Source organism: Myodes glareolus, chromosome 3, assembly GCF_982192425.1.
Source record: "Myodes glareolus chromosome 3, mMyoGla1.1, whole genome shotgun sequence".
Lineage (NCBI taxonomy): Eukaryota > Metazoa > Chordata > Mammalia > Rodentia > Cricetidae > Myodes > Myodes glareolus.
Genome location: NC_142028.1, coordinates 74,238,807 through 74,248,816, shown reverse-complemented (window position 1 = coordinate 74,248,816; position 10,010 = coordinate 74,238,807). Strand labels below are relative to the sequence as shown.

The window sequence follows — 10,010 nt, the reverse complement described above, 5'->3', positions numbered from 1 at the left end:
TACAGATTCAGGCATTTTAGGTTGAGGATAACAACTTAGCTTTTTCTAGTCTGGAACTCCATTCTGATAGCTTTATCTATGAATGCAGAGCTCATGGAACTGGATCGCCATCCTGTAAGTGACATCATAGGCACCTGGGTTGGGAAAACATAACAGGCCATGGATCACTAAATGGTGGCCCCGTGCCATAACAAATCATGCCTCAAATAGTCTTTCTTTGAATGCTTCTACTTTCAGTACATCCCAGGGTCTCCCCCATTCAGAAAGAAGGAGAAATCCCATCAGGAGAGCTGGTCTATGACTAGCCATCCAGCTCTGTCCTAGAAGGGCTGTGTCCTGTGCTGAGTCTCAAGCTCAGCTAGATGGACAATGTGAAAACGTTGCCTTCCTCACCTCCCCACTTCAGAGTCTGTGTGCTAGAAGCAAAGAAGGTGACTGAGAGGCAGGCTCTGATGGCACACCCCCTAAACTCATATTTACCCCATACTGAGCTTGCAATCTTAAACAAACCACCCTCTCCAGGCCTTAGGTCTTCACATATAACACACAATAAAAAGCGTTTCCTTCAGTCAACTGTTGTAATGTTAAAATAAAGTTAGTAGAACATTGCCTGGAATATATAAATTATCCAAAATAAATATTAGTTGATTTTATTCTTAGAAAGGTTAGGAAACCCCCATACAGTCGCACTCCATCAGAGATAATTCCTCCTTAGTTGTGTGGGGTTTCAGTTAACAAGAGAGAAACAAAGGGTTTGTCCAAGTGTTTTTATTTTCAAAATTGGTATCAGACCCCCACTAGGATTCTTCAGATTACTATCAGCCAGTGAATAGAAAATGCAAGATATGTTCTTCCTGTGTTGGGGTAGGGGTTGTAGCACAACAGAGAAGGCTTCCTGACCTGTCTGAGCCCTTCTATGGCCACCATTTGGTAACACAGTGGGCTTGGTGGTCCTCCTCGCCTCCATAAAGAGAAGCTAGGAATTTCTTAATGTATAAGAGAGGCAGAGGCAGCTGGGCAGGGGTGGTGCACGCCTTTAATCCCAGCACCGGGGAGGCAGAGGCCAGTGGATCTCTGTGAGTTCGAGGCCAGCCTGGTCTACAAGAGCTAGTGCCAGAACAGGCTCAAAGCTACAGTGAAACCTTGTCCCAAAAAAAAAAAAAAAAAGAGGCGGGAGGCAGAGGTATGCAGAATATGGGGAGCACTTGCATGGGAATGTGTATGTATAGAAAGGAGACGGAAGAGACAGTTGTGTGTGAGGCTAGTTTACACAGAGCAGGGGGTTTAGTAACAACCTGTGCATCCAACTCAAAGGACAGGCGTGGGAGATCATCAAAGGCTTTCAGCAGGGGCCAGGTAGAACGATGTAAAAAACTTTGAAAAACCCCACTGCAGCGGTTGCGTGAAGAACATGTTGAGGAAGACAAATGCCCAGCACTAAGAAAGGAAAGTGGAGACAAGGTTCTGCCCCTAAACAAGAATATAATTGCAATTGATCCCTAACAGGAAAGAGAAATTCAGTTTTCTTTGACAGAGTGTCACAGTGCAAGTCAGTGACAGGACACATGCTCTCAAGTAGTTGGTCAGCTGGAGACTGACTCCATGGATTTGGGTTGGTTTTGGTATTCTTTTGTTTTGAATTTCTTTCTTTTAGTTTTTTTTTTAATTTCTGTGGTTTATTTAGTTTTGTTTTGTCTTGAAAGAACATGTGGGAAGAAAAAGTACATGAAGTTGGGCGAAGAGGGTCTGGGAGAAGTTGGAGAAGGGAAAAGGTATGATCAAAGTATATTATATAAAATAATATTTAAAAATTAAAGGAAAAGAAAAGAATATATTGAGAAGAAAAATCAAGAGGCAAGGGACACATGGAGACGCTGATGGAAAAATGTCAGAAGAGATGATGGGCTCCTGACCTGGGTGGAAAGGAAGGACAGCTGTGAGGGTTCTGAGCAGTAGACTGGTCAGGAGGGAATGGGGGCAGGGCAAGAGAAGACTGAGGATGTCTAGAAGTCTCTTTCATATTTCTGCTCCCATCAAAGCAATTCCTGCCTTAACCATTGTCTTGCTGGTTAGCAAGAATAGTGCCCTAGTTCAGACTATTTTGAGTACTGTTAGGAAATCTCCTTTACATATCTTTCTTTGAGCATGTGTTTATATGTGCCTATTACATGTTTACATATAGCTTCAGAAATACAATTGTATTGCTGTATAATGCATTAAATGTGTTCAACTTTAGGGAACACAGCCAAGCACACACTAAAGGGATCATTTATATTCACTCTCCCATTAGATTAACTTGCTCTTCTCAACACTAGATTCCATTATTGTAGCCAGGCTGGTAGGGGTGTGGTGATGTGAGACTGAGAAGAGGAGGTGGGTGTTGGCACTGTGCTGATCTTTGCAATCTCCAGATGTAATGGTGCTGAGAACCTCGGCCTCCTCAATGCTCACTGGACAGCTGCCTGTGAAATGCCCTTTAAATGTGGTTCACTATTCTGTGGGAGCATCTGCTGCTATGTTTGTGCTTTTCTAGTTCTCTGTATAAGTATTTTGAGTCCTCTCTGTGTTTATTCGAGATTACCATTATTTTTTCTTCAAGGAAAGTGCTCCTTTAAGGAAATCTTACCTTTGTTTCCCATTAAATGATAGACAGATGTATCAGGTTTGAATCTTAAAAATTAAGTTGCTTTAGATTTACCTCTTAAAGCTATAGCACATCTGGAATTAATTTGTTGTGTACAGGGGGAGGTGGGATAAGAAGGAAGAAATAAAAAATGTTCCTGCTCACATATCCACATGATCCATCATTATTCTCTGGGAAGACTACAGTGTCTCCAGTGCACTGCACACATGACCTTCTGTCATTGCTCATAGGACTATATATGCCAGGGCCTGAGTCTGACTGACATTTGTTCTGCCTTCTTCATCTATTTGTTTATGCTCTTTTGCATATGTCTGTGGTGTGTGCATGTATGTGTATGTATTGTGGGGGAGGGGGGGTGTGTGGTCGGTCAGAGACAGATATAGGGTTTTTACTCAACTGCTGTTCTCCCCTTATTCCATTAGGCAGGGTCTCCAGCTGAATCCAGTGCCCATCACTTCATCTAGCGTAACCAGCCTTTGTATTCTGTGAATCTCCTGTCTCTGCCTACTCAGGGATGGAACAAGAGTGTGAGACAGCATACGACATGTCACATGTTATGTGCTGTTTCTGGGATTTATGTGAGATTCATTAGATACTCATCATAATCCTGAGGCATGGGTGTTATCAGGGGACTGACACATTGGGAGGTTCAGTAACGTGAGAAGAGTGCACAGAAACTGAACAGTGTGCTCAGAACCCACAACCTAGCCCTTATTTCTTAATTAAAAGTCTTATTTTTATTTTATGTATATGGGTTTTTGCCCACCTGAATGTCTGTGCATCATGTTTATTCCTGACCTATGGAGGCAGAAGGAGTCAGATCCCCTGGAACTGGAGTCACAGGCAGCTCTGAGCAGTCTGCTTCCCTGGAACAGCAGCCAGTGCTCCCAATCCTTTAGCCATCTCACCAGCCTGGATCTCCCCTTTCTGCCTCTATAGCTGGCCTGTGTCAGGTGACACACACATGAATGTAATTCTCTTACAGGCCCCACCATGTGGATGATTCCAGGACAGAACCAAAGCTGGGTTTCTGAGTTTATTCTGCTTGGCTTCTCCAGTGACCCCAAGACCAACGGCATATTCTTCACTGTCTTCCTTCTCATCTATCTGAGCTCAGTCATGGGCAATGGGCTCATCGTCATGCTGATCTGCCTGGTCTCACATCTGCACACTCCCATGTACTTCTTCCTCTGTATACTAGCTATATTAGATATGGGCTGTGTCACCACCACCATGCCCCAGATGTTGGTGCATCTTCTTGCTCATTCTCAGAGCATCTCCTTTGCGGGATGCTGGCTCCAGATGTATGTCTTTGGTGGTCTGGTTACTACTGAGTGCACCTTGTTTGTTGTCATGGCTTATGACAGATATGTGGCCATTTGCTACCCACTCCATTATACTGCCATCCTCAATTGGGAACTGTGCAGATGGTTGGCAGCTGGGTCTTGTGCCTGTGGTTTCCTCTCTGCTTTGTTACATACTTTCTTCACCATGAGTCTACCATATTGTGGGCCCAACAAAGTCAACCACTACTTCTGTGAAGGCCCTGCAGTGCGTAACCTGGCTTGCATGGATACCCACCTCATTGAGATGGTGGATCTGGTCTTGAGTGTTTTTATGAGTCTTATTCCAATTTCCCTCATTGTGGCCTCCTATGTTCATATTGCCAAGGCAATTCTGAAGATCAAATCCACCCAAGCCCGCTGCAAAGCTTTCTCTACCTGTGTCTCCCACCTGACTGTGGTCTCATTCTTCTATGGTCCAGCCAGTTACATCTACATGAGGCCCAACTCCAGCTACTCCCCTGAGCAAGACAAGCAGCTCTCACTCTTTTACAATGCCTTTACTGCCTTGCTCAACCCTGTGGTCTACAGTCTGAGGAACAAAGACATCAAGAGAGCATTTCTCAAGGTGGTGGGGCATGGTATGGTAGACTAGTGAACCAGGATCCAGAAAAAACTGGAGTGGATTATCACTTTTTGGTAAAGGGACGATGTCTTTATTTTATTTAGCTGTTCTTTACATTTGACCAACATTGTACTTAGTAACTGGGACAAACAACTGTGAAACCAAATGGCTGTCTTGATGGACAGGTTACACTAGGGTACAATTACAAACACCTTAGTAATCTTACTGGGTCATAGCTGCAAAGATCCATCTTTTGGTTTGGTTTTTGTTTTCTGTTTTTTGTTTGTTCGGGATTTTAGCTGTAGGTTGGGAGTGACCTTCTGTCCTCTCATATCCCTCCTGATCCTGAATAAGGAACCTTATGTCCAACATGTCATCCTAGAACAGAAAGGAACAGTGGACAAACTTACAACGACTCAGCTTTTCAAGAGTGACCTACTTCTCTGTCCACACATTGGTTTGGCCAAAGCAAGCAGCCTGAGAGTAAAAGGTGGGAAGGTTTGTGTCTAGAGAGAGGTAATACATGCTCTGTTGCCATGGTTTGATATGTTGGTTACCCTACTTTGAAGACAGCATGTAAAGTGCATTATGTAACCTAGTGTAGTTCCCAGAACACAACAACATACCTATAAACCACCACAAAACATGGTAACTGTGCATGGTATGATACTAAAGACAGAAGAAGGCTGAAGCATTGTATGCTAAGTAGCACAACGTGTGCTGTCAGGGCCAAAGTAAGGTGTGGATTGTGGAACAGAACCAAAACAGCTTAGAGAACTAACTTCACACATGAATTCAGAGTGGTCTATGTGGAAACATCATGACCTCTTATGCCAAATGATGCACTGTTAGAAGTGAAGGGAGCTGGGTCTCATCAGAACCTTTCCAACTTTTCTCCTCATAGGCAGCATCCAAGGGCATGTCCAACCATTGACTCTGACCACTGGCTCTTACTCTACTGTCTTCTGGTAGTGGGTATATATTGTCTTTCATCTTCAAAGTAACTCTTAACTGACCAATCAGCATATTTCTTTCTGATTTAGTTCCTGTACTATTCTTTTCTAAGAAGGCCTCGGGCCTCCAGTTTTATTCTATAGTCACAAAATTTTTGACAATGAGTACCCTTCATTACTATTATTACTATTACTACTATTTGTTTATATATTTATTTATTGAGAATTCTCACATATTATGGGTTAGCCTTGAACCTTCCACATTCTGAAGGAAAACCCTGAAGTTTTGATCTTCCTGCCCCCACCTCCCCAGTGCTGGGATTATAGAATAAGACACTGTACCCGGGAGAAGTTTTGCTTCTTTGATGATGTCCTTTGTATTGTTAAAGTTTTTGCTTTGACAAAATATAATTACTTTTTAAAAAAATAAAAGACAGATTCTCCTTTTGTGGCTCTGTCTCTTCTGGAACTTGCTATGTAGACGAGGCTAGGATCAAACTGAGAGATCCTCCAAACTCTGTCCTAGGGGGTGCTGGAATTAAAGGAATACTTCATTCCACCCAATCAAGCACTTTTATCTCTTGTTATTTTTCAGTAGATCTAAGAAATTGTTTCTTGTTCCAATGTCATGAAAATTACTCCTGTTTTATTTATAAAGTTTCTTTTAAATTTTGATCTTTCTGAATTAATTGTTTTGTATGATACATGGTAACTCATTCTTTTCCATGTAGATATCCTTGTGTGTAGCTGGGCTTTCTCTTCAGACTTTCTTGAAACACCAGCTCCCAAACAATGACATCGACCTTATTATCAATTATAAACCATTTGCCTTTATCTTGGACTTGTTCCCAACTAGCTCTTATAACTTAAATCAATCTGATTCTATTAATCTAAATTCTGCCATGTGACCTTTTACCACTCTTCCATTTTGTATGTCTGACTTGCTCCAAAATATGCTGGCATCTCCTTTGTGAGTCTAGATTCATCCTGAGTTCCTCTCTTTCCCAGGAAGCCCTGCCTATTCTCCTCTGCCTAGTTATTACCCATTCAACTCTTTGTTAAACCATTCAGAAGGTCCTTTCATACATGGTGATCAAATATCCCACAACATTTCCACATTTTTGTCTAAATAAAAAGGAAAGGGCTTAACTGTAACACAAAAAAACTATATACAATAAGAACAACTATCAGGTAAGAATTATATTTACAATGTCCAGTATCTTAGTATTTGGTAAATTTGTAGAAATTATTATCTATCCTATCTTGATAAGGCCAAAGTATTATACCTAAACCATTTTCTGTTCTTTTCTTTTCTTTAAAAAATCCTCAATTCTTTTTTATTTAAAAAGTTTTTTTAATTTTATATACCAATCCAAATTCACCCCCCTCCCATTCCCCTGTCCCCCACATCCCCGCATCCCACCACCCATCCATTCCTCAAAGAGAGTAAGGCTTCTCTTGGGGAGTCAGCAAAGTCTGGCATACCAAGTCCCTCCCCACTGCAGCAAGGCTGAGCAAGGTATCCCACCATAGGGAATGGGCTCCAAAAAGTCAGCTCATGTACCCAGGTAACTTCTGGTGCCAGCCCCCCCAAACAGATCAAGCTACATAACTGTCACCCACATTTAGAGGGTCTAGTTCGGTCCCGTGCAGGTTCCCCACCTGTCAGTCCAAAGTCTGCGAGCTCCCACTTGCTCAAGTTAGCTGTCTCTGTGGTTTTCTCCATCGCAATCTTGACCTCCCTTTGCTCAAATGATCCCTCCAAGATTCCTAGCAATAGTGAAGATGCTAGGAATCTTCACTATTCCTAAACCACTTTTTTTCATAACTTTTATTACCAAACCTAAAGATAATTTCTTAGACCTTAACTCTTAACCTCATAAACTTTACATCTCTTTTGTAAGTTTCTTTTCTGAATTTGGTAATAAAAAGAAAGAAAGGAAGGAAGAAAAGAAAAGATATGAAAAAGATATAAAAAAGAAAAGAAAACATAAGTGTAACGATCTAGTTATACAAATGTATAACTATCTAGTCTTCAACCCCCATCAGAGACCCAAGGGGGATAAAATTTTACCTGAGTAAACAAGAAGTACAGGGCAAGCAACTTCCAAAACTATAAAAATGACAGGGACAACTGACTGCTTGGATAGTCATCCAAGTTTCCTCTGTAACCTTGGGTCATCCATCTTTGGCCTACAAGTTTGGAATATCTGACAGACTTTTCTGTGCAGCAGGAATCTTTGAAAGACTTCCTATCTTATCTTGGAAAAGTTCGGTTGCCACCATATTTTGTGTACTGCTTGTCCAATTTGGACCACATACTGTGAGCAGTTGAGGCAAGGGCAGTTACTTGCCAAGTGGTTAAATTTGCCACAATGTCAGCAAACTCCATATGGAGGCTCTTCAATGCCCATTATCCTTTTTTTGAAGTAAATTGGTGCTGCCAGAAGCAGAAATGCCTCATTGTCATGAAAACCTTATGTTATGAAAACATCTTAAATGTCAAATTCTGTAGATCTCTGAAGTGTTTGAAACTATCTAAAATATATCTGTTTGACATTGAAAACACAAATTTAATTGTTATAAATGACTAACTACTAACCTGGATTTCATAATTATCCTAAATAGTTTATAATAGTAACTTTTAAGGACTCTCTAAGTATACATTTTTAATGAGCTGCATAGGTGCAATACTTTAAACAAGAGTAGTAACATATATGTTAAAACAAAAATAACCCTATATGTTGTATCAATGTACCAAAATCCTTTAACCAAGTGTATGAACCTATATATAGTATGTTCTAGCAAAAATAATCTTGAGTTTATATCAATATACAAAAATACATACCAATGAGAAATATTTGAGATTAATAGTTGCTTTTTTGGATTAAAGTAAATTCAGTAATCTACTCTTTTATCTCATCATTTCTTTATTACATCCTCTTTTATCATTTAGAAAGAGATCTTTGAATTTAACTCTTTTGTTTAGCCTTTTTACCTAACTATGACCAATAGCAACTTGTAACCAACCTCCCTTAAATGATAATAAGCATTCATAACATATCTTTTGGGAATGTGAGCATTGTGTTTTTCTAGGCTGCTTCCTGTTGTTTGAGGGTGCTGGCATCTTTGACAGAAACTTGAGAAGATCAGGATAATGATTAAGTCTTGGCTGGAGTAGTCTGTGAGGCTGGACCACATCAGCCAGCAGCCTTGAAAGCTATTCTGGATGCAGGGCTCACAAACTGCAACAGAGACACTCTAACAAAGATGTAGGATCACCTAGGCCACCATTTTCATTGGTGTTTAGTCCCCTGGCTTGGAAAAATACACTAACTTCCAAAGGTAACATACATATCTGTACTAATACAAGTATAGACTTTCATTGTATGCCAATGATGATTTTTTTTTTGGTTTATATTTGAGCGGGTAAAAATATACATCTTATGTCTTGCAATTCTTCTAGGTTTGTTTCTTTATGTTTGTAGCCAGGATTTTAGATGGTCTTCCTTGATCAAACCTGATCATCTTTAATGGTGAGTGAATACACAGTCTCTCATTTTCTGTAGAAATAAAAGCATAACCTCTTCCCCAAAGTAATATATCTTTTTACTTAAATTTTGATGTCAAGATAGTCTTAAAATACGTCGTTTGAATCTAGTATCTTTCTAATCCAGGGTCTCTAGGGCCACCAAAAAAAATTTAAGGACAGCACAGTAACATATAGGATCCAGACTCTCTGTGCATTTCCCTTCTTTACATGACTTATTTCATATTTTATTACTATATTTCTTTTTTAAGAACTTTATTATTTAAAACTACTTTTTAATCTATGATGGTTTCTATTGTTTCTCTTTTCTCTTCCAAACTTACATATATTTTAAAACACACTGTAATGTTTAGAAGTTTTTTTTCTATCTGGATCTATTTTACCAAGCATTTATATTGTTTTTTTTTTTTGATGGCTTGGGGGGGGGGATTTAACTACTACATCATCTACTGGCATTTTTCATCTTAGCACATGATGGTTGTACATCGAGGTTTGTGACTGGCTCCCTGCTGCAGGCAGTTGCAGGACAGTCTATTCTTTACTGCAGCCAGTATGAGAGCCTATGGAAACCCACAATGTGGCTTATCCCATGGCATGCTGGCAGCTCAAGCCTGCAGGCAAGGCCCAGAGATGAGTTCCTGTATACTGTGGCTGCCATGAGAGACTACAGATTAGGAAACTGCTCTTAGCTCTGTTCCTGTGTGCCTAGAACCCTTTCTCAAGCTCTCTCAGGTTTTATGTGGATGTAGTTGTCAAACTTTGGGTGCCATTTATAGGCAGAGTTTTCCTGTTCCAACTGTCCACTCAGAGTTTTAATATTAATTGTAAAAGCTCAGCCAGTAGCTCAGGTTTGTTACTAGCTAACTCTTACAACTTAAATTAATGTATTTCTATTAATCTATGGGCTGTCATGTGGCCCATGGTTTTACCTGTCCTCCAGCATGTCTTGCTTGCT

The 10,010-nt window shown here is 40.4% G+C and overlaps 1 protein-coding gene across 1 annotated transcript; it reads left to right on the top strand.

Annotated features, from left to right (window-relative positions):
* Positions 1-311: 311 nt before the first annotated feature.
* LOC125400528 (olfactory receptor 2A12-like) lies at positions 312-4,582 on the top strand. Its single transcript, XM_087903863.1, has 2 exons — positions 312-333; positions 3,630-4,582. Exon 2 carries the CDS (start codon positions 3,638-3,640, stop codon positions 4,580-4,582), a length of 945 nt encoding a protein of 314 aa, XP_087759989.1. The 5' UTR covers positions 312-333; positions 3,630-3,637.
* Positions 4,583-10,010: the final 5,428 nt, after the last annotated feature.

Excerpts from the sequence above, each read along its gene's own strand:
- LOC125400528 (XM_087903863.1), top strand. The coding sequence starts at position 3,638 with ATGTGGATGATTCCAGGACAGAACCAAAGCTGGGTTTCTGAGTTTATT.